Source organism: Giraffa tippelskirchi, chromosome 2, assembly GCF_054371585.1.
Source record: "Giraffa tippelskirchi isolate mGirTip1 chromosome 2, T2T-mGirTip1v1.2.pri, whole genome shotgun sequence".
Classification (NCBI taxonomy): Eukaryota; Metazoa; Chordata; class Mammalia; order Artiodactyla; family Giraffidae; genus Giraffa; species Giraffa tippelskirchi.
Window position 1 is genome coordinate 227,180,334 of NC_137276.1, and position 24,085 is coordinate 227,204,418.

The 24,085-nt window shown below is 40.4% G+C and overlaps 1 protein-coding gene across 8 annotated transcripts in view; it reads left to right on the plus strand.

Annotated features, from left to right (window-relative positions):
* The window catches only part of ITSN1 (intersectin 1), a 237,227-nt gene that overhangs the window by 129,249 nt on the left and 83,893 nt on the right, over positions 1–24,085 (plus strand). For 7 of the 8 annotated variants that reach the window (XM_081572905.1, XM_081572900.1, XM_081572902.1 and 4 more), the window contains 3 exons: positions 12,984–13,111; positions 17,103–17,332; positions 18,345–18,466. In XM_081572905.1, the coding sequence (XP_081429031.1) occupies positions 12,984–13,111; positions 17,103–17,332; positions 18,345–18,466 (480 nt within the window). Of the gene's footprint in view, positions 1–12,983; positions 13,112–17,102; positions 17,333–18,344; positions 18,467–20,128; positions 20,144–24,085 lie in introns of all 8 variants that reach the window. The other variant, XM_081572901.1, reaches the window with a different exon arrangement.

Sequence of the window (24,085 nt, forward strand, 5' to 3'; positions counted from 1 at the left end):
TGTCTGCCAGCTATCTAGTTCAGATTAATTCTTTTGAGAATCTCTCCTTTTTTTCTTCAGTTAAGCAAGAATTACATTTATGCCTCCTCACCCAGTTTCTGATAACCAATGATGGAAATACTCAAATCATTAATTAAAAAGGAAATCAATTACTTTTACAGTTAGATTAACAGATATTTGTTTCAGATTGGTAGCAATCTACTAAAAATATAAACCATACTTACAGTTCTGGCCAAGAACTGGTCAGAGCTATGGATCATATGGCCTCTAGAATCTTGGACCTTTCCATTTCTATTTTACCTAATGGAAATTGAGGACTCATTTTTTTCATTTTAGAAAAGACTACTTTTCCATGTGGGTTTCCCAGGTAACGCTAGTGGTAAAGAATCTGCCTGCCAGTGCAGGAGACACGAGTTGGATCCCTGGGTCAGGAAGGTCCCCCGGAGAAGGAAGTGGAAACCCACTCCAGTACGCTTGCCCAGAGAATACCATGAACAGGAGAGGAGCCTGGAGGGCTGCAGTCCACAGGGCCACAAAGAGTCAGGCACGACTGAGCGACTGAGCATACATTTTTGCATCCTTTTGTAGTAGACGGCTACCTTATAGATATGATATTTATGTTTTCCAGAAATAATCCCAAAACAGAAATGTCTTTCTAATTTATCACCCAAAAGAATTACTTTAAAAAGGAAAAAGAATGAATAAACTTGGCTTTTGTAGGTCTATCAAAAAGGGAGGAAATGATAGTACTCTGATATTAAAGCTTTTGTGCTCGAATTCCCAACTGATAGCCTTTTATTCTTACTGCCTTTTGTGTGAACAGTAAATTTCAGTGGACCAAATTTATCTATCAAATTTTCTGCTTTTAAAATGTATTCTGTATGCAGCAACTATTTTATCATGCTTAGGAATCAATAATCTCATATTCATGTTCTCGAAACCTCAATTTAAAATTCAATTATGTTTGACTTTTCTCTTTTTATCTCATTTTGCAGGAAAATCAAAGCAATTTGGGGGGGGGATCTATTTGCCTTAAGGGCACTTAGAATCATTCTGATCATTATTTTTCTTACCTACATTGCCTAGCTGTAGGTGTAAAATCATGGTTCTAGCAAGTGTCAGATACCATTACGAATAGGAACTTTTTAGACAGCAGCACTTGACCTCACATTGCCTCTGGCAATGTTAGTAGTTACTGTCATAGTTTTCTTTGGCCCTTATAGGTTAAAGTTCCATATTTTAATATCCTCACTATGATACAGAACAGCAACATAAAGTGCAGCTGCTAGTTTTCAGGACTCTACTGTAAGCCAAAACAGAGTCCATACAAAGTGTCTAGATGTTGTGTTTTGTGCTGAAAAGTCGAGTCCTTGTTGGTCCCCGTCTAGGCACCGTGTGCTGGCCGAGTTCTAACATGAATGGCGTTTATATTAGAGCATTTGTTTCCTCCAGTCAGTGGCAATGGAGGAGGCAGTGTTTCAGCGCCTGGCGGTTCTCCTGGGCTGCGTCATCCACTTAGACTTCTTTCTAAAGGTTTCCCTGCCCTACTCAGGCAATGCACATCTCTCTCAGACTAAGAATGGTGAACCGTCTCTAGCTGTGTGCTTCAGTCTCCCCCATGCAGCATTTACCGTGAAGTGCTGATAAGCCTTCTTTGTAAAAGTTAATAATGATTAATTGTTATAAATCGTGGAGTATGAGTGAATCTCTCCTCTTGACAAATGGTGTGTGTGTCGGTGTGGGTGTGTGATGGAAGCTCTGAACTACGAGATGGATAAGGTACTATATACTATAGTCTTTATACCAGGCATACTTTAGATCATTGAATTTGCCATGTTTCTGCAAAAATTTGAAAGACCATACTTGATCATTATTTGGGTCAATATACATATTTTCATCAGCAGATAGTATAGTCAGTATACTATTCTAAAAATGGGTAATCTTTTATTTCTCAGAAAAATGTGAGTATTTAGGACTGATTCGGGGTTAAGAATTACATTCCTTAATATACTTGGGAAATCCAGGCTTTGTAAATTAGACACAAGATGCTATTAGAAATATAAACTCTGCCTATAATGCTACCTGTTCTAAAAATTGCTCCTGGGGACTGAATTGTTGTTGAAATGAGAATGCCAGTTATAGGAAATAAGGTTCTTGGCTTTACCGAGGCTTTTATGCTCTTGGTCTCAGACACTTGCTTTCATGGCAGGCCCGTTCATTATGAAGGCAGTGAAAGGCACGATGTCTAGCAACCAGGGGAGAGAAGAAAAGAGCTGGAGGAGGAACTGCAGAGCAGAACGAGATGTCAGGAAAAAATGCATGTGCAGGGAAACAAGGATGGAGAGAAAAAGATCCAGAAAGAGGAGATGCAGAGACAGCAAGAGAATCGGTGTGAATTCAAATAACCGTGTCGTTTTCTCATATTAGTAGAATCATGTTTGGCTGTTTCATGGCTTGTTCAAGATTAAATTTTATTTTTACCTGTGTGATCCTTTTGAAAAAACTTTTTTTGCACAGAAATAATAAAATGCTGTAACTCTCATTCAGTGTACTTGTGATTATGGAAACTTGAGACAGATTCCTTCCATGTAGAAAAGTAATTAAACACTCCCAAGACTCGAAATAATTAACAAATGTTGTGTGTTAGATTCTGTGCCATACCAGTAGGCTTGTTGCTTGATTGGTTGAGTATTTTAGTAATAGTGGAGATTTTTCTTTTGAGGTTTTAAAAAAGTAATTAACAAAAGGTGTTTTGGGGGAGGGGAAAAAAACACAGAACTCAGTTTTTTGGAAAAAAAATTTTTTTTTATTCTCTTTTTTAGCCAAACTCCTTGACAATTTGATCCTTAAGAGTGACATGCATTTTAAAATAATGGGGTTTTGCTTTATAGATAAAGCTGAGACGTTTGGGGAAAACTCAGATTTTTAGGACAAAATAGAGTCAGTTTTCTCTTTCTGGGAGCATAAGGATACCTAGCAAAGACTCTTGGGAGACATGGGAGAAGATTCTTAGTTAGCTATATCTACTGCAGAAAAGACAGGGTTTTCTATTAATAGCTCTTCTCCTTTTTTGTTCATCTGTCCTCTCATCCCTTTACAAACACACACACATGTGCACACATGCATACACACGCACACACACGCCCCCATTCATCCCTCTTTGACTCTCCCATGGCACTATGACACATCGACTGCCAACTTGTGCTGTGGGGAGTGGGGAGTTGAACTGTCTATTTGGTTGAATGTTGACCACAGACTTAGAAATAATATTTAAGCATGTTCTCAGAATTCAAGTAACCAATCTATTTATCTCTCTCAACATATATTTCCAATCAATATTTTTTTTATATTCCCTGCTTTTCATGCATCAAGAATGAATACATTTTATAATTTTGCAGGAAATGGAATATCAGTTTATCTTGATTTGAGTAAAACTTCTGTTTTGAAATAGTGATTATTCTGATTTTTCCACACCGGTAGAAGTTCCTTAGTCTTCATTAGGTTTGTTGGTTGGCTTTCTTTAATGGTTTTCCATTTGTTTTACAACCACTTAATTGGGATAAGTTACCGTATTTTAAGACCCCAAATCCTTTTGAAAATTCTGATTTTGTCTGTTACACAGTGTCCTTGGGTGAGAAATAAAGTGGTGTTTATTTATACAAAAGCACGCCTAGCTGTGAAATCTGTAAAACACCCCCTCCCAACATTTGTATAGAAATGGGACAGTTTACAAGGCATTTCTTTCCATGTGGATTCATTTGTTTGCTCTTTGTAGCACCTTCTCTTTGCTGTAGGTGAGTAACAGAGGCTTAGAGAAGGACCTGCCAATTGTACTGTCCATTACTAAGCTGATTCCCAAGGACAGGGAAGGTCTGGAGACTTTGAGATTTCTGGCATGCATTGAAGTTTTCTGTGGAAGCCAGAAAAGACTCAAGCTGAGTGTCTTGGGTAGAGTGTGGAGAAAAAAAATAAAAAGCACTTCTAGCTTTCTGTAAGTATTAGGTCTAGACGAAACAAACACCTGCAATTTCTGATGCTGGTACCTAGATCAGTTTCCTATGTGGTCCATTAAATATTAACACATAATTGATTGGGTGATTTTTGCAGACTAATGCCTGATGTGTTATGTAACTGAATATTTGAAACATTTGTGGTCAGTAACGTTCGAATAACAAAAGATATATGAATAAGTCTGTGGTCAATACATTGTTGACAGCACCAAGATTGTTGTAAGAAATGTTTCCTCCACAATTTATGTTGATTTGTAGTGTTCAGTTCGTGAAAGTGAAAGTGTTAGTCACTCAGTTGTATAGCCTTCAAGACTCCATGCAAGTAGCCTGGCAGGCTCCTCTGTTCATGGAATTCTCTAGGCAAGAATGCTAGAGTGGGTTGCCATGCTCTCCTCCAGGGGATCTTCCTAACCCAGGGATCGAACCCCCCAGGTCTTCTGCATTGCAGGCAGATTCTTTACCATCTCAGCCACCAGGGAAGCCCGTGAATTTCTATTAATTAATCAGTTGCTTTTGTCTTTCTGTTGCAAGAGATAGTCTGAGAAAAAACAAACAAACACAGAAGCAGGCTAATCCTTCAAGAGTTAGATGACCAAATAGCAATGTATTTCCATAAACAGCTAGTCTTTCATAGGCTCCCTGTTGCTACTTCATTCCCCTCCTCTATTCACAAACTTTTATGCAAAGTCATGTTTATGAAAAGAAAGACCATTCATATTATATAGGTATATACTTCTCTATATCTCATGTAATGTCAGGTCACATAATACATTTATTTTTGAGAGTCTCTAATACTAAATGAAGGAGAAACAGTCACAGTTTTTTAATCCAGTGATTCTGTGCCACTTGCATATCAATAGGACAACTGTCTTTAGTGAACTTGAAATTGAGCCATATTTCTCTGGGCAAAAAATTGGATCTTCTTGAGTATTCAATTTGTGAAGCATATTGCTTTTGAAATACTTTGGCTGTCTGCCACAGGATGTCCAAAGATGTTTTTTGGTGCAAATATCTTCATTCCTTAGGGGAAATAAGTGACTTTTCCCCCTTAATTGAAAGAAGAAAGAGGCAACCTGATTTTCATTTATCTTAACTAACACAAGACAGTCTTTATTTGCCAGTCATTTGCTTATTGTGATTTATATCTGTGCTTGATCCAACACCCCTTTGAGAACCAAATAAAAGCAGCTATGTGCCTTTTCAGCAAGAAAAATGCCCATACACCCTAGTTTGCGTGTAATCTTATAATGTTCACAGATCCAAAGCTCATTTATAGACATCGGATAAGAAACTCCTCTCTCTCTTAGGATTCTGGAGATATTACTGGTGAAAAAAAAATCTTAATTTACATATACTACAGATTTTATTGGAGTTTTCTTTTTCCCATATATTTGTTCGTAGTTAGAACTTGTTGAATGGCTACTTAATCATTTCTTATTTATTAATAAAGTCTCCATACTTTATTAGGAGTTAATATTAGGCTATTGATCACTATATCTAGCGTTAAACATACACCTTTGAGTAGGACACAGAAGAAAGATCAAATAAGTTGTACACATACAGCGATACTGCTAGATAAATATCAGTCAATAAATAAACATGATTGTAGAAAAAAGTGATAAAAAGTAGGTTAATTTGAGGATGAACTACAAGTGAGATATGAGTTTTGATTCATAGTAATTTCTGATTTGTTCTATTTATCTTAGTTATAATAGAGAAATAACTCTGACAAGATTTAATAGAATTTACAAGATCACTTACACCAGGCTAATCACCCGATAGCTGATATGATTTGTGTGGGGAAGTTTTTCTTAGCTACTTTTCCCAGTAGCTTTCTCATTTCCTAAGGAAAGCAAGAATGTAATGACATGAGATCTGCCACCTGGAAAATGTTTTCCCAGAAAGAATTAAAAGGCAACTTGTAAAGTAATAGTACTTATGCTTGAGTTTCTGAAACAGTATTGAGAAAGAATGAATGATCAGGGCAGCCGTCTGCTCCCATGTGAAAGGACCCATTGCTCCTTGTCACGCCTGGAAAGGCGAGTCATTGTTAGTTTTTAGTTCATATTTCTTCATTCTATAGGTTGCTTTCTCAGAAGTTCAACTTTTAAGAACGTAATCAGCTTAAGAATCATTCATTTTCTGCTTGTTTTGGTTCATGCCTTCTTAAACTTCCAAGTCCAAGAAAAAGAGGAAGATCTAGAACGGCTTCCTATTCATAGCATCTTGATTTTCTTACATTTGATTGTGTATCTCAGCAGTATTTGACTCGGGTGAAGGAAATGACAGAAAAACTTTGCAGTCTTCAAATCTGGATCATAAGATGTCAGAGCCTTCTGTTACCTTATTTGACATCTGTTATTTTATGGCTCCTGCAAGCTGCATTTCCTTGGAGGTGCTTGAAGTTGCAACTTACTTAGACAGTTCCAAAGATAGATTCAGCTTGTCCTCTAATTCTCTTATACTCAAAAATAAATGTGCTTTAAGATTTTTTTAAATATCTTCCGAGTATTTGATACATTTAAAAATTGTTTTCAAACTGTTTCATTAGAGTGATTTTTCTCCTATCGATTCTTTAAATGTATTTCTGATTGTTTTTCATTTTATATAATACATATTTCATTTTATAATGACTTATAATATGCTCCTAGCTTTATTCCCATCTGTCTTGACTTTGTATTTGGTAATTCTTGATCCGTAAATTAACAGATCTCCAATTACTAGAGCCCAGTATAGAAATGACCAGTATAATTCTTTAGTAAAATGAAAAATCTTCATTAGTGCCTATGGTCTACCTTGTGGATTGGTACATCATGGCTGGAGTCCATCCTAATTGGCTATTGCTTATGCAGTGTTTGCTGCTGCTGCTGCTGCTGCTAATTTGCTTCAGTTGTGTCCGACTCTGTGCGACCCCATAGACGGCAGCCCACCAGGCTCCCCCATCCCTGGGATTCTCCAGGCAAGAACACTGGAGTGGGCTGCCATTTCCTTCTGCAATGCATGAAAGTGAAAAGGGAGAGTGAAGTCGCTCAGTCGTGTCCGACTCTTAGCGACCCCATGGACTGCAGCCTACCAGGCTCCTCCGTCCATAGGATTTTCCAGGCAAGAGTGCTGGAGTGGGGTACCATTGCCTTCTCCTCTGCAGTGTTTACGTGTTAAATGTTCTGAATATCACTATGCCTAAAGTACTTTTTTCCTGAATGAAATAAGAGCTTTTCTGTTTTAATATACAGTCAGATTCCTAAACATCAAACTAAAATGTTATTCCTCCTCTGTCATTTTTTACTCTTCTGTGTTTTATTTCAGCTCAGAATTATTTTGCTTCCTAGTTATGCATGTTTAGCTTATACCATAAAAATAAAATCATAAATAAAAGAGACATTGAGATAAACGAAGAATACATTTTTATGGTGATGAACAGTATCTAAGAATTTAATAGTTCTTAAAACTACAAAATAAACAAACAAAAAAGAACCCTAAAGATCATCAACTCTGCTTCAGCTGCTGGCCCACATCAGGGACCTGAGAATAAAATCCTGGTATCTTCGTTCCCAGGCTTCCCTGGTAGCTCAGTGGTAAAGAATCTGCCTGGCAATGCAGGAGACACAGGTTTGATCCCCTGGAGAAGTAAATGGCAACCCACTCCAGTATTCTTGCCTGGAAAATCCCATGGACAGAGGAGCCTGGCAGGCTGCAGTTCATGGGGTTGCAAAGAATTGGACATGACTTAATGACTGAGCATGCACGCCATAAACAATTTTTTCTGAACCTTTTTGACAATTTTGTGCAATGAAAATGAACTTTGAAAATAGGATAAAATTCTGTTTTTCATCACCTCTTACCCTTCCTTTTAAAGGGTCTCAGCCATTGGGCCAGTGAGATGGCAGGCCATCCCTGTCTGTGTTCAGTTCAGTTCAGTCACTTAGTCGTGTCCCTGACTCTTTGCAACCCCATGGATTGCAGCACACCAGGCTTCCCTGCCCATCACCAACTCCTGAAGCTTACTCAAACTCATTTCCATCGAGTCAGTGATGCCATCCAGCCATCTCATTCTCTGTGGTCCCCTTCTCCTCCCGCCTTCAATCTTTCCCAGCATCAGGGTCTTTTCCAATGAGTCAGTTCTTCGCATCAGGTGGTCAAAGTATTGGAGTTTCAGCTTCAGCATCAGTCCTTCCAGTGAATATTCAGGACTGATTTCCTTTAGGATTGACTGGTTTGATCTCCTTGCAGTCCAAGGGACTCTCAAGAGTCTTCTCCAACACCAAAGTTCAAAATCATCAGTTCTTTGCGCTCAGCTTTCTTTATGGTCAAAATCTCACATCTGCACATGACTACTGGAAAAAGCAGAGCTTTGACTAGACGGACTTTTGTCAGCAAAATAATGTCTGCCTTTTAATATGCTGTCTAGGTTGGTCATAGCTCTTCTTCCAAGGAGCAAGCGTCTTTTAATTTCATGGCTGCAGTCACCATGTGCAGTGATTTTGGAGCCCAAGAAAATAAAGTCTGTCACTGTTTCCATTGTTTCCCCATCTATTTGCCATGAAGTGATGGGACTGGATGCCAGTATTTTTGTTTTTTGAATGTTGAGTTGTTTTTTTTAGCAAGTCGGTTACAGCCCAGAGTTTTATCCGGCAAACAAAGGATAGTACACCCTCGAGGCGTGATGGCAGGCTGACCCCAAAGGCTGACCTCAATCCATCTTGGCTTCCTCCTTTTATACATTTGTCTTCTCTCCCCCTGCCTTTGAGCCTGCCCTATGCAAATTGGGCTGGCCAAGAAGGGGGCATGTTTGTTTCACCTAAAGTTCTCACTTTGGTCCGTGGATTTTCTTTTGTTCCATTTTCGTGGGCTTTTCTCTTTTAGCCACCACCATTTTGGACTCCTTTTTCCTGTTCTAACTACCTAACATTCACCCCTCAGGAGATGGGAGGCCCAATTCTTTGGGAATAGGGGCATGGAGGTCTCTCTGGCTACTTCCTGCTGAGCTGGGATGGTGAGGGGCATTGGGCCTCCCCTCTTGCTAGTCTCAGCCCTCAGAGTCGTTATAGCGGTGTCCACGCGTGAGTGATATTTTCTGTGGTCAGGTGTAGTTTTATATACCCTTGTTGAACTGGCACTGCATGTTGTAGCTTGTTGACATGGGCAGAGACAAAACGGGTTAGACAATTGATAATACAGGGAGCAGTCACAAGCATCATCCATATGGTGATAACAGGTATTAGTAGGGGCGTTAGCCAACTCCAAATCCCCCCTCGCCAGGAGAAGGATCCCCCAAAGAGAGATTGTAGTCACCCTGAGAACTCTCCATCTTGTTCTTTGAGATCCCATAGGATCTCAGTGTTTTTCTTGAGGACTGTGAGACTTTCTTCAACTTGGCTGGAGGTATGTACCCCGAAACAACATGACGGCTCAAGTCCCTCCTTGTTCAGGGTTGAGGAGATCTATCTTCTGTCTGTTTTGGAGTACAACCCCTGCCAAGCTGTATTGGCTCTTTAGAGCTATCGTGAGAAATCTTGTTCCCGAAACTTAATTTTGGGGTGTTCATTAGAATGGCACCCATTTGTAGTCCTGAATGGGTATCAGGCCTCCCAGGGGCTCACAGGGGTATTGAGTGTCCTCTTCTGTTTTCTTCCACAGCTTGACTCAAGAGTAGTGAATCCAGGAGGCTTGTCCTGGTACCTTGACTGCTGTGGGGGTATAAACTATTCCAGGGTAGGGGCCCTTCCATGTGGGCTGAAATTGAGCCTTTGGGGACCCATCTTTCCAGAATTAATTTTTCAGGTGCTGGCCACCCTCCAGGGAAGCCCTGTGGTAAACCTCTAGTCCTTGAATGTTGAGCTTCAAGCCAGCTTTTTCACTCTCCTCTTTCAGTTTCATCAAGAGGCTCTTTAGTTCCTCTTAGCTTTCTGCCCTAAGGGTGGTATCATGTGCATATCTGAGGTTATTGATATTTCTCCTGGCAGTCTTGATTGCAGCTTGTGCTTCATCCTGCCTGGCATTTCGCATGATATACTCTGCATATAAGTTAAATAAGCAGGGTGACAGTATACGGCCTTGACATACCCCTTTCCCAATTTGGAACCAGTCCATTGTTGCGTGTTTGGTTCTAACTGTTGCTTCTTGACCTGCATAGAGATTTCTCAGGAGGCAGATAAGGTCGTCTGGTATTCCTATCTGTTCAAGAATTTTCCACAGTGTGTTGTAATCCACATAGTCAAAGGCTTTGACATAGTCAATAAGCAGAAGTAGATGTTTTTCTGGAACTCTCTTGCTTTTTCTGTGATCCAGCAGTTGTTGACAATTTGATCTCTGGTTCCTCTGCCTTTTCTAACTCCAGCCTGAACATCTGTAAGTTCTCTGTTCACATACTGTTGAAGCCTAGCTTGGAGAATTTTCAGCATTACTGCTAGTGTGTGAGATGAGTGCCATTGTGCGGTAGTTTGAGCATTCTTTGACATTACCTTTCTTTGGGATTGGAATGAAAACTGACCTTTTCCAGTCCTGTGGCCACTGCTGAGTTTTCCAAATTTTCTGGCATATTAGGTGTAGCACTTTCACAGCATCATCTTTTAGGATTTGAAATGGCTCAACTAGAATTCCGTCACCTCCCCTAGCTTTGTTTATAGTGATGCTTCCTAAGGCCCACTTGACTTTGCATTCTAAGATGTCTGGCTCTAGGTGAGTGATCACACCATCGTGGTTATCTGGGTCATTAAGACTTTTTTGTATAGTTCTGTATATTCTTGCCACCTCTTCTTAATATCTTCTGCTTCTGTATGCTGACTTTTGGATTCTTCTCTTAGGACATATAGAGTTTCAATTAATAGCACTCCACTGCAGTTTTTCCTTTCCTCGTAGAGATATTAACTTGAACTGAGAGTGCAAATAACTCTAACAGGAATTAACCCTTATTTTCCACTTGTCTCTGAAATATCAAATCCCAAATATTAACCAGGTTTTTCATTCATATTTTTAGAGATTACTATTTATGCTTGATTCAGAATTGCTATGAAAAGCAATACTGCTGAACTTTGAGCACACTGAAGTGTTATATCCCATAGTACGGCCGTGAGAAAGAAGGTGAAAAATGGAATTCTTTTTTTCTGGTGCTGATTTTCTTCTCTTAGAACTGTACACAGAGCGAGACTTCATCATCACTATCTAGTCTCCACTCTTGGCCTTCTATGGCCCCTCCATAGCTAAACTCTTGACCCAGGTTGCTGTTCTTTAGTTGTTAAGTTGTATCTCACTCTTTTGCAACCCCATGGGCTGTAGCTTGTCAGGCTGTCCATGAGATTTCGCAGGCAAGAATACTGGAATGGGTTGCCATTTCCTTCTCCAGGGGATCTTTCTGACCTTGGGATCAAACTTGTGTCTCCTGCATTGGCAGGCAGATTCTTTACCACAGAGCCACTGGGGAAGCAAGTCCCCTGTCCCAGATACCCGTCATAATTTGGAAGTCACATGCCCATGGCTGTTGCCCTAAGGAATATTGACCTCCTTACAAAGTTGCATCTTCCTGCTCATCCTGCCTGGTTATTTCCTGGCTCATCCTCTGGGTTCTCCAGTGAAGCCCCTTCCTTCTTTTCCATCCTTCCCCTTTTCTGGAGTGCCTCCTCCTCTCCATCCCTCCCTCCTCCCCCAGTATGTGCTCCCCCTAACCTCCTGATTGCCAGCTAAACTTTTTCTCCATATCCCATGGATCCCTTTTAGGACTTCTCATTGTCACTTATGGTATACTGCATGCTTGTACATACAGTTTAACTTTATCTTAAGAACAGTTTAGCTAGTGGAAAAAGGTTACCTCACTCTAGGAATAAATGCATTTTACACTGATCTTCTCCAGAGAGCTTTTCTACCTTTGATGTCCGAGCTGTGAATGAAATCTAAAGGTAGAAATAAGGCCAGAAGAAACCTCCTCTAATGCACTTACCTGTGAGCAAAGCAAGAGAAGACAGTGCAGGCCTTCGTTCTTAAATCTCACTAAATAGAGCCCAGGGCCACCCTGCATCGTTGGCCAGACCAGGTCAACTGAAACTTTACTCTTGGTTCTACTGGACACTTGGACATGTCTGATTTTTTATTGACACAAGTAAGAAGAGATTTGGTGACTGAATCTGTTAGTGACCATTTGATTCCTATAGAATCAGAGAATTTTCCCTCACCAACAGGCATTTCTTTGTTCTCCATATTTTTGGATATTTCAACTTCTGACCTGAGTCGTTTCAATATTGTAACATACACTTTATTTTCACTAGCCTTCTGAGGAAATTACTGTTATTCCTGTGTTAGTGTCACATGAGGAAATCAGATCCAAAGGAATGGTCAAATTATAGGTTTTTACCTTCCACCTGACTGCTGGTTTAGTTTGGGGCAGCTGACAATTTCACACATGGTTTTAGTAAGAAAAGATGCTCTGGAAGATGTCTGATTTGAAGCAAAATAGACCCTGGGGGGAGACTCAAGGTTGTAGAGGAGAGGGATGTCCCTTTGTTTTAAAGCAGCGTATCATAAGAAGGAGATGAGCTTGTCATGGTTTGATGGAGGGAATGTGTGAAGAAGTGTGTGTATCTTCCAAGCCAGTGAAGGTCGGTGTTGATTATTATCAAAAGAATCTTAAGGTTCCATTCATAATCATCACCGTATCTTAAAGTTGGTTGCGTTCTATTATTGTTGCTATGTCTTGAGCAGTATAGTTTCTCTAATGCTCATCCCTAGTAAGCTCCTTCTAAAGCACCTCATGGACTTGGGGCAGTGTGTTATGGCTCCCTAAAATACGACCTCGAGCAGCTTCTGGAGATCAGTCATGTCAGTGTGGAGTGACTTTAGTTTTCCAGGTTGACGTCTTTCAAACCTGAAGCATTATCTCCTACGTGTTCAGGCTTCTCCACTATGAAATGTTGCCTGCTGATAAGCAGTAGAAATGTCTCCGAACACATGTTGCTACATGAACTGTTTCTTAATTATTTGTAGGAACTTAGAGAAATACATAATAAGCAGCAACTCCAGAAACAGAAGTCCATAGAGGCTGAACGACTGAAACAGAAGGAACAAGAACGAAAGATCCTGGAATTAGAAAAACAAAAAGAAGAGGCCCAAAGGTGAGTCTTTTCAGTGGATTGTGAACCCATCTGGAAGGAATCGTAGGTGCTCATTACTCTTTGCTGAACTTCTCCAAGTTCTTACTGCACCAGAAAGAGCCCTCGGTTTTTAATGTGTGTGGCTCAGTAGTAAAGAACCCACCTGCCAGTGCAGGAAACACAGGTTCGATCCCTGGGTCGGGAAGATCCCCTGAAGAAGGAAGTGGCTACCCACTCCAGTATTCTTGCCTGGGAAATCCTGTGGACAGTGGAGCCTGGTGGGCTATAGTCTGTGGGGTTGCAGAAGCATCAGACACGACTTAACGGCTAAACACAAAACAAGCAAAAGCACATATTCATATAAATCTTTGCATATATAAGTAACCTCTGAAGTTTTCGGTTGGTGCCCAGAGCTCTCTCAGGCTATGATTATGTAGATAAATGGAATTACACAAGGACTGGGGCCAGTTGATATGCCGATTTGCATGCCAGTGACCAAGATACATTTCCAGTTCACAGCCTTTTAATAACAGTAGCCATCAGAGTCTTGGGTTTGAAATCAAAGTCCCTGATCTCACTGGCCACACAGGGTTTCTCCAATGGGGCGAATAGGGTGCATCACCATCTTCCTTTTTTCAACAGCAAATGAAATTTGAGGTCAAAGGAGAAAATTTGCTGTTGCTGCTACTTAAGATCCAGACACATTTTTGTTAGTTTCTGTTTGAATATTTGTGTCTGTGGTCTTTTGATTCTATCTGCTAGTAATATTTTGCATCTGGTAAATTACTAGTAAAATAGTAATATATTGCACCTGGTGTTTTTGGTTTTGTTTTTACATGCCAGTGGGTAAGTAGGTAGGGTCTCAAACCAATTTAGAGGACTATTTTATGGTTTTCTTGGGGCTAGGTGTAGGATTATACCCCTAGACCTATCCCGTTGGATGTGTTGATTAGCTCCATTCTTCTCTTATCTATAAAGTTAATTATTTGTAACATGCTGGACCAAAATTTTATATCCCTACAGAGTAGAAATAAAGATACAGTGTCATCATATGGAAAGTTTAAATTTTCTGTGTACAATTGTATGATAAATAGTGCCCAGCATTTAACTTCAGAAATTACATGGTTATATACTTTACTTTATTTTGAATTTTTTATTGGAAGATATTTGCTTTACAATATTGTGTTGGTTTCTGCCATACATCAACATGAATCAGCCACAGGTATTCATATGTCCCCTCCCTCCTGAACCCCTCTCCCACCCCCTACCCCATCCACCCCTCTAGGTTGTCACAGAGCACTGGGTTGATCTCCCTGTGTCATACAGCAAATTCCCCCTGTTTTACATATGGTAATTATCTGTTTTACATATGGTAATATGTATGTTTCTGTGATACTCTCTCAATTCCTCCCAGCATCTTCCTCCCTCACTGTGTCCACATGGCTCCCTTTGTTAGTGAAATATATGAAGCAAATTTTATTGTGGTTTTTTTGTGTGTGTGTTATGAATAACGATTAACATTCTTACCCCTCCAAAAAATGTTTTTTATGCTTTCTTAAAAGATGTTTTGAAAATTGTAAGTGAAATGCTTAACACTTAACTTAACAAGAATTCTACTCTACTGAATCTTCATGATTATTTGAGTAGAAATAAATATAATATTTTTAAATGGAGAATAAAAGTCCTCTTTGTTTATGCTATGTTCCCTTGGCTGTTTCCTGATTCCACAAAATGACCTTTGTGCCTTGGCTGTGTCACAGGCTGGCAATTCAGGTTGTGAACTTCGGAACTGAGTGGCCTGGATCAATCCTCGGGCCTGTATGGCTGTGTGACCTTGGCCAAGTCCTTCACTCCCTCTGCTTCATTTTCCTCATCTGTAAAATGTGAATGATTAGGACCTGCCTACCTGGTGGGCTTCCCGGGTGGCTCAGTGGTAAAGAATCCACCTTCCAAGGCAGGAGACCTGGGTTTGATCCCTGGGTCAAGGAGAACTCCTGGAGGAGGGCATGGCAACCCACTCCAGTATTCTTGCCTGAAAAACCCCATGGACAGGGAAGCTTGACGGGCCATCGTCCACAGGGTCCCAAAGAGCTGGACAGACTGAGTGACTGAGCACCTGGTGAGAGAGATAAAGTAGGTAACAAATGTGGAGACTTCCTTGGTGGTCCAGTGGCTAAGACTCCATGCTCCCAATCCAGGGGGCCCAGGTTTGTTACCTCGTCAGGGAACCAGATCCTGCATCCTGAAACTAAGACCTGGTGAAGTGAGAGTGAAAGTGTTAGTCGCTCAGTCGTGTCCCACTCTTTGCGACCCCATGAACTGGAGCCTCCCAAACTCATCTGTCCATGGAGTTCTCCAGGCATGAATACTGGAGTGGGTAGCCATTCCCTTCTCCAGGGGATCTTCCTGACCCATGGGTCGAACCCAGATGTCCTGCATTACAGGCGGATTCTTTGCCCTCTGAGCCACCAGGGAAGCCCAAGAATAGTGGAGTGGGTAGCCATTCCCTTCTCCAGGGGATCTTTCTGACCCAGGGATTGAAACCAGGTCTCCTGCATTGCAGGCATATTCTTAATCATCTGAGCCACCAGGGAAGACCCAGTACAGCCACATAAATAAAAATAAATATTTTTTAAAAATGTGGTAGACTAATTATTATTAACATGGTATCATTTATTATTGCACATTAGTTTCATTCAAAGTGTGATCATTGGGACTTCCCTGGTAGTCCTGTGGTTAAGATTCCACACTTCCAGTGCAGAGGCCACACATTCAATCCCTGGTCAGGGAACTAAGATCCAACATGCCATGCAGTGGCCAAAAGAAAGTAAAGTGTGATCATTTAGGGAGTCCCCCGGTGGTCTAGTGGTTAGGATTCAGTGCTTTTACTGCCGTGGTCTGCTTTCAATCCCTGGTTTGGGAACTGAGATCCCACAAGCCACTCTGCAGACAAAAATAAATAAATTATGATCGATTAAGGAGTTTTCTGATTTTGTAAAATGTTGTGGAATGCAGGAAAAATCATTCCTAGTAAAAAAAAATATATACATATCATTCCTAGTGTTTTCCTATGGATTTCATACTGCAGCTGCTGCTGCTAAGTTGCTTCAGTCGTGTCCGACTCTGTGCGACCCCATAGATGGCAGCCTACCAGGCTCCACCGTCCCTGGGATTCTCCAGGCAAGAATACTGGAGTGGGTTGCCATTTCCTTCTCCAGTGCATGAAAGGGAAAAGTGAAAGTGAAGTTGCTCAGTCGTATCCGACTCTTAGCGACCCCATGGACTGTAGCCTACCAGGCTCCTCTGTCCATGGGATTTGCCAGGCGAGAGTACTGGAGTGGGGTGCCATTGCCTTCTCCAGATTTCATACTGAGGTCATCATATACTGAGGTCATCATATTTTCAAGGCCTAGATTTAATTGCACTTTATCTCTTTGTGTCGGCTACTTTGAAGAACAAAGTAGTCAAATTCAGTAAAACATATAGAAACTGTTGCTTAGTGAGGGATGGTTACTACCTCCAGTGTTCAGAATAACCTCTTGGTTTCTGTCTCAGTTCTGGGGATCTACTCATCTGCTACATAAATGTGGCACGTGCCCTCCGTGATCTAATTGTTCATGGACTTCTCTAAGCAATCTTTCACTTGCAGTGTTGGGTATACTTCCTGTCCATGGAAGTCATATTCCTGTGTGTTTTATGTCTTTTATTTTTCTTTGCAGTTATATACCAGTTTTTAAATGGAGGAGTATTTTCCTGAGTTCTCTAATCCCTTTATAAGCGACATCAGGAATTTTCTTTCTGTGTCTTTCTAAATCACGTGATCTCGTCTTACCCAGAAGGGGAGCCCTGAGAGCCCCTGTTTCACTGATTCAGATCTTCCACCTGAAGAACAAACAGCATCCCTTGGTGCTTAGCATCCCATTGACTAGACGGAGCTCTTTGTGCAAAGAGACCTCACGGCAGTGTTAACATGGAGTTGCTTCCGTGCTGTAACCAGGCGTTTTGTTGACAGACGAGCTCAGGAAAGGGACCAGCAGTGGCTGGAGCGCGTGCACCAGGAGGATGAGCAGCAGCGGCTGAGAAAAGCCCACGAGGAGGAGAAGCTCAAAAGGGAAGAGAGCGTCAAAAAGAAGGACAGTGAGGAGAAGGGCAAACCGGAAATGCAAGACAAGCTGAGTCGGCTTTTCCATCAGCATCAAGAACCAGCTAAGCCCGCTGTCCAGGCTCCCTGGTCCACTGCAGGTATGAGAGACCAGAATTAGGCTAGCAGATAAGCGCTCTCCTCCCAGGTCCTTCTGGGAAGTAGCCATATCTGATCAGGCTCTATCTTGGCTACGTTCATAGCCATGAGAAGGTCAGTCCTTTTTTGGACAGTGCAGATGTTCATTCTCTAGCATCATTTTAGAGGTCTTTTTAGTTCTCCCCGCACCATGGCAACCCTTGGCCCTGTTACACTGGCATCCAGAAGTCGTTTGCAGACAGCAGTGGCATGAAGTTTCATTGCCAAGTGCCATTCCTACAGCTGTATTCCACATGGAGATCATAACCCTTCCTGCCAAAGAGGAATCTGCTGCTTCTCCAGTGTGTTATTTTCTCTGGGAATTTCGGAGCTGTCTCAGCAGCAGGAAGTGGCATTTCTTCTCCTAGCCTGTACTCACGTGGCATTCACTGTCCTTGGTCTGCACTGCGTCCAGTTGTGGTCTTACCTTTTGAAATGTTTTTTTGCCCTTTGAACACAAGTGGCCTCCTAACTTACCTTTTATATGGCCACATCTGGGGCCTGCAGCGTCAACATTTCCATATCGCTTACTGGGGGAAGTTAAAGTTGTGCTTCTTGGCCCTCCCATGTGAGTTGACTGGTTTGAGATTTACGTCATATTCGAGCCACTGCATCCTGCTAGACACTGCGTCGGGGGAGAGAGGTCTTGACACCTTACAGACGTGCGCTGCTGGCGTCTAAGCCAGGAGGCCGAGAACCGGGGCGTTAGCACGGCAGTGACCTTTGTTTCACGTCCACTAATGACCTCTCAGATGGGATGGAGCTGCTGACTTCAGATTTGGCTCTCCTTTGGTTTCAGAACCAGACACATCCTCACTGAATGTCTTCCAGAAATTCCTTGAGTAGATGGAAATGGTTCAGATGTTAAGATAGACAACAGAGGAGAGGGATGTCAGTCATTTGGCTTGTGTCATGCATTTCTGTTCCACGTAACATTTCATTTTTGTCCCCTTCCCCTCCTTTCCTTATAAACAGAAAAAGGCCCACTTACGATTTCTGCACAGGAGAATGTAAAAGTGGTGTATTACCGAGCACTCTATCCCTTTGAGTCCAGGAGTCACGATGAAATCACGATCCAGCCGGGAGATATAGTCATGGTAAGAAAGCCTCCAGCGAAAGTGTGGTTTCTGTTGATGGTTAGCATCTGTCCTCTTCTTGTACTTTATTTGACAGTTGTAAAATTGTGGGCGAGTGTGAAATCCAATAATCCAGCATTTGAGTTTTTGAAGTATTGACTCAGTCTTCTTCCTTTTCTATTTGAATGAGAGACAGCATTTAAAAATGTATCCTGCGTCACCTTAAAATAGAACTGCTAAAGAAAAATGGGTTCCTGACACAGCCTTGTATATTTTCAAATCTATAAAGCTCTGGTTATTTCAGAGTTTAGAGTCCTACTTAGATACTATAAGTAGTCTTTCAGAAATAGTTTTAAAGGCAAAATATTCGATCACAGTTGCCAGTGATAACTTTTGTATCTTTGGGTCAAAGCATCTTTTTTTCCCCTTTACTCATGTAAACTTTGAATTGTGTGACGAGTAATGAACTAAATACAGTTAATCTGCTTTCCTCCTCTGTAAATGAACAGATGAAAGAGTTTAGAATTTTGCTTGTTATAGCTTGTTTCTTTAAATACAATAATTAAATATAATCTTGTAATTGTAACTAAAGCTATAGTAACCACTTTGAGAAAGAATAAAGGAATGTGGTTGACCTAAATTCTTTCCTAAAAGAAAACAGTAGTTCCTCAATCCAGTTAATGTAAGTCTTAGAAGCAGTCAAACTTTGCATCACTGCTGGCTTTTTTTTTTTTTTTAAGATGGAAATGGTTCAGAATTTTCAAGGAACTGTGAAAATTAATAATTGAGGCAAACACACTTCCCATACTGGGACCCTATGTCATTGAAATATAAAGGATGTCATGTAGCCACAATAATTACTCATACATTCATTTTGCATTTATGCATCATATCTGTATCTAGAGTATGTGATGTTTCACCGGTCAAAATATTTAGAAGGAACAATGTGTTTGGTTCTCAGAGAAGCCGATCCCCTTCCCCCTTATTTTCTGATAGCTTTTTCTCTAGTTCTTTTGGGCTGGAAATAAGGAGGTTACATCTACTGATCCAGAACCTTTCAAAATCAACATTTCCTTAACAGTAATGGAACCTGAGATTTGACTGCCTGGGCGCCAGCCTCACTTATTCTGCACAGAACAACCTACACAAGAATGGTGACCCAAGGCAGAGAGGGTTTTCTCAGCTTCTTCCCCATCTCCTCTGTCCTGATGGCCTCAGGCTGCCTTTTAAAGCAGATGAATTGTAAGTTATCTAAATACCAATCAATAGCAGGAATCTAAATAGTATGAAGGTATAATGCCATAGCAGATAGAACCTTATTACAAGGTTGATTTTTTTTTTTACACTGCTTTCAAAAGAAAAAAAAAAAGCCTAACATTTTTAAAACTGGATTTTGTTGCAGCACAAAGTGCAGAAAAAGTAATATTCTCTTCTTGAGATAAGGAAGTGTTAACCAAGTGTGACGATCAGGACATGTTACAGATGATCTATATTTTAATGAGTAAATATTGCTGTTTTTGAGGGAAACATAGTCCTGTTACAGTGATGTTGAGTCCTTTTTCCTTAAGTTGACTAGTTAAGCCCCAGCCCCTTGGGAAGAATAAAGTGTAGATATACCGTAAGAATGAAACATCTCATTAAACATGTGTTTTGCCTTGCTTTCAAACCTGTGCTTTCCTGGAGGTTAAAGGGGAATGGGTGAGTGCCTTCTCACTGTCAGGAAGTCTGTATCTTATTGAATGTTTTGTTCTTTTAAATCACTTTAATTCTGTGTTAAGTACACATATCTTTGGATGTTGTCGTGGCAGTAAAAAGATGTTTTGAGTTTGTGTAGTAGGCTGTGCTTAAAAAAGAAAAAGGAGAAAAGAAAGGTGTAAAAGTCTGCGTACCAGGTTTCTGATTGCTAGCTTCCATGTAAGGACTAACTTGAAGGCTCTGTATTGGCAAATTATCAGGTCAAGTCTCTCAGATCATGGGCAAAAATAAGTTCCAAGTAGGTTAAACTTAAAAGATAAAATTCTTTTTTAAAAATTATTGGAAAAAAAAAAAAAAGCGTATTGGAATAATTTTCTGTCTAAGAAAACTTTCTGGGTTAAAACTGGAGGCCATCAATGACCAACATGGAAAGATTTGACAATATTACAAAATTAAATCCTCTAGATTGCAAAATATATGAGAGATAAAGGGTCACCATCCATGATACATAAAGACTGAAAAGTTAATATGAAAGAAACCTACAGCTTTAAAGAAATACATGCACAGATAAAGAAAAATAAATGATTTTTAAAATATACAAAAAGATGCTTCTTTCTTTGGTGATCAGGAAAATGGAAATGTTAAAGGTGAGATAACATTTTTCATCTCTCAGCTGAGCAAGTTTACGAGTTTGATAATATCCAGCTTTGTCAAGAGTGTAGGTGTTCTTGCCTGGAGAATCCCAGGGACGGAGGAGCCTGGTAGGCTGCCATCTATGGGGTCGCACAGAGTCGGCCACGACTAAAGCGACTTAGCAGCAGCAGCAGCAGCAAGAGCGTAGGAAAGTGAGTATAACACACATCATGAGCATTGTCATGTGAATTGGCTAAGGTAGTTGAAAGGCAATTTGGCAATGCTTATTCAGACTTAAAATTCTCATTCCCCTTGACCCAGGAACTCTGTTATTCTCCCTTCTATAGGCTGTTTTTGGCAAGTGCACAAATAAGTGTGTCCATGGATATTCACTGCAGCACTGCTGGTAAAAGCAAAAAGGGAACAGCCCTGTATCCATCAGTAAGGAGATGGTTTAAATAAATTACAATACAGCTAAACAATGAAGATAATAAAGATGTTTTCGAAAATTACACAGACTTACACATATTGGATTGGTCCCGAAGTTCGTTTGGGTTTTTCTGTACGATCTGGTCAACCTGATACGGATAAACTCGCCAGTAAAAAAGCAGAAACAATATGTAGAGTATAATTGCATTGGGGCTAATAAAAAACCAGGTATGTGTGTATGTAAATGTTTATATGTATATAGTTTACAGTCTCGCAGTGTAGGCATCAACCTGTTAATAGTGCTTACTACTTGGCAGTAGTGGGGGGGTGGTTGTTTTTAGTTTTATGTACTTCTATACCACCTGTATGCAAGAGACCCCAGTTCAATCCCTGGGTCAGGAAGATCCCCTGAAGAAGGAAATGGCAACCCATTCCAGTATTCTTGCCTGGGAAATCCCATGGATTGGGATCCCTGGCGGGCTATTGTCCATGGGGTTGCAATGAGTCGGATACAGCTTAGCGACTAAACCACCACCACTATATTCATATTTACAACTGTATCAACATTTGTAATTTTTAATAAAACACTAAAGATAAATCTGACTTTGACAAATATAACAGAGAGTGTCTACCCAGGCCCGGGTTATTGTTTACTTTATCTCTGACATCCCAAATATGTAATGAAGGGACTTTGTTGTGAGGCATCCTGTATTCTCTTGTTGAAGGGACTGGAGTGGTGTCTTCATTTTTTATCAAAGAACGCAACAAGACACCCCAAGTGGCATTCAACTGTGTTATCTTTGTGAGGCTAACAATTGGACACCCAAAGTGGAAATTGACTTGTGAGAGTAACAATTTTTTTCATTTCATGAATTTTGTAGTTAAGAAACACCATTGTGAAAAATATACAGTAGAACATCTTTAGCAATCTCTCTTGGTTGAGTAATCAGGAGTTCACTTATTTTTGCAGGCATAGTCATCATTAGATTGTCATATTTCTCAAACTTTGAAAAATAGCTAACTATACGTATTATATTTTAGAGATCTAGCAACCTGTTTCCTGTTTTAATGCAGGCAGTCTTGCAAGAGACTTTAAAAAATATTTTGCTTTTTAAAATCTTGATTATCAGCTCAGTTTTCTCCAAAAGTATTTTTTCATGATTAACAAAAATTAGGTGGTATTTCATATATAGTCCTCTTCTAACTTTTGTTGGTAATACAGAGAAATATAAGGTAACATCTACCATTCAGATGTTTAAAATCTTTTTAGAAAAATAGGGAGAAACACATGAAAAAGCCAGTGTGTGATGAAGTTCCCAATGCATGCTCACTACTGCTGCTAGGAATATAAAAGAGAAAAAGAATCAGAGTGAATGGATGTGCTCTGGGAAGACTTCTGAATGGAGGCATCTTAGTTGAGTTGACCTTGACGACTAAGGCTTAGATACTTTGAAAATCTATGGCCTGTCTTCTGATATGGAGGCCCCATTACCTGGAGGGTGAAAAAGCCCAATTTGACATCCACAATGTATTGGAATGATAGCATGAGAAGTTAGAACAATGCTGCTCACTGCCATTTTGTTGAAGTTTATCTTAAGAACACAGGCTGATCATCTATCTCAGCTGGCTTTAAATGGTGCAAGGCTGAATGCATCAGTCCTGCTCAGGGATCTTAAACACACACACACATAAACCAATCCAGGACTCACTTCTGGAGACTCTGGGAACTTTTAATCCATATTTAGGATTCAAAAAGAAGGCTAAGCGCTGAAGAATTGATGCTTTCAAATTGTGGTACTGGAGAAAACTCTTCAGAGTCCCTTAAACAGCAGGGAGATCAAACCAGTCAGTCCTAAAGAGATCAAACCCAAGTACTCATTGAAAGGACTGTTGCTGAAGCTGAAGCTACAATACTTTGGCCACCTGATGTGAAGAGCCAACTCATTGGAAAAGCCCCTGATGCTGGGAAAGATCGAAGGCAGGAGGAGAAGAGGGCAACAGAGGATGAGAAGGTTGGATGGCATCACCAACTCAATGGACATGAGTTTGAACAAGCTCCGGTAGTTGGTGATGGACAGGGAAGCCTGGTGTACTGCAGTCCACGGGGTCACAAAGAGTCGGACACGACTGAGCAACTTTGTAACATACATAACACTTTGTAAATACATAATACATCTAGAGTTGATGGAGACTGCTGACTAGGATATACTATGGAAAAAACAAACCCATAAGTTCTTATTCTGGAGGACTTTAGAAATACCTGCAATACCATCCGGCCTACTGATCACGCTTGTACTTCTCCAACTCATTGGAAAACTTCTCTTTGCATAAAACCCTATATGCCGATGTTTATAGCAGAGCGCTCCTTAAGTGTGGGCTGCTGCCCATAGTGACTTCCTTCTAAAGACTTCAGTATGAAAAGTGGGGAAGTAGAAACCTGGGAAATAATACCTTAGCCAGATGATGAGGGACAAAAAGTACCTGCAAAGTGGAGGGGGGTGGAATCCATATTTATAATTTCCATTTATCTGAAAATTGATATTAACACTTATTCAACAAGAATTCAAAATCTTTTCCGGTGGTTCTGTCAGGGAGTTTTGGGTACCACTGATCTAGCCTAATCTCTTTTCTGTCAGAACTAATCCCAAGTCATTCTGAAAAATATCATTTTCTTAGAACCATCCAAAAAAAAAAGAGAGAGACTTCTTTAGGGGTTCTTAGCCATCAACCAGTCCTTTCATTCAGAAAATTATTTATCTTTTAATTTAGTGTTACTCTTATAACAATCTAAACTCATTTTTTCTCTTCTTTTGATGGAGGATTTTTTTTTTAATGTAGTCAATACCGTTTCTTTCCTGCCTTTCTTAGACTTCCGTAACCTTA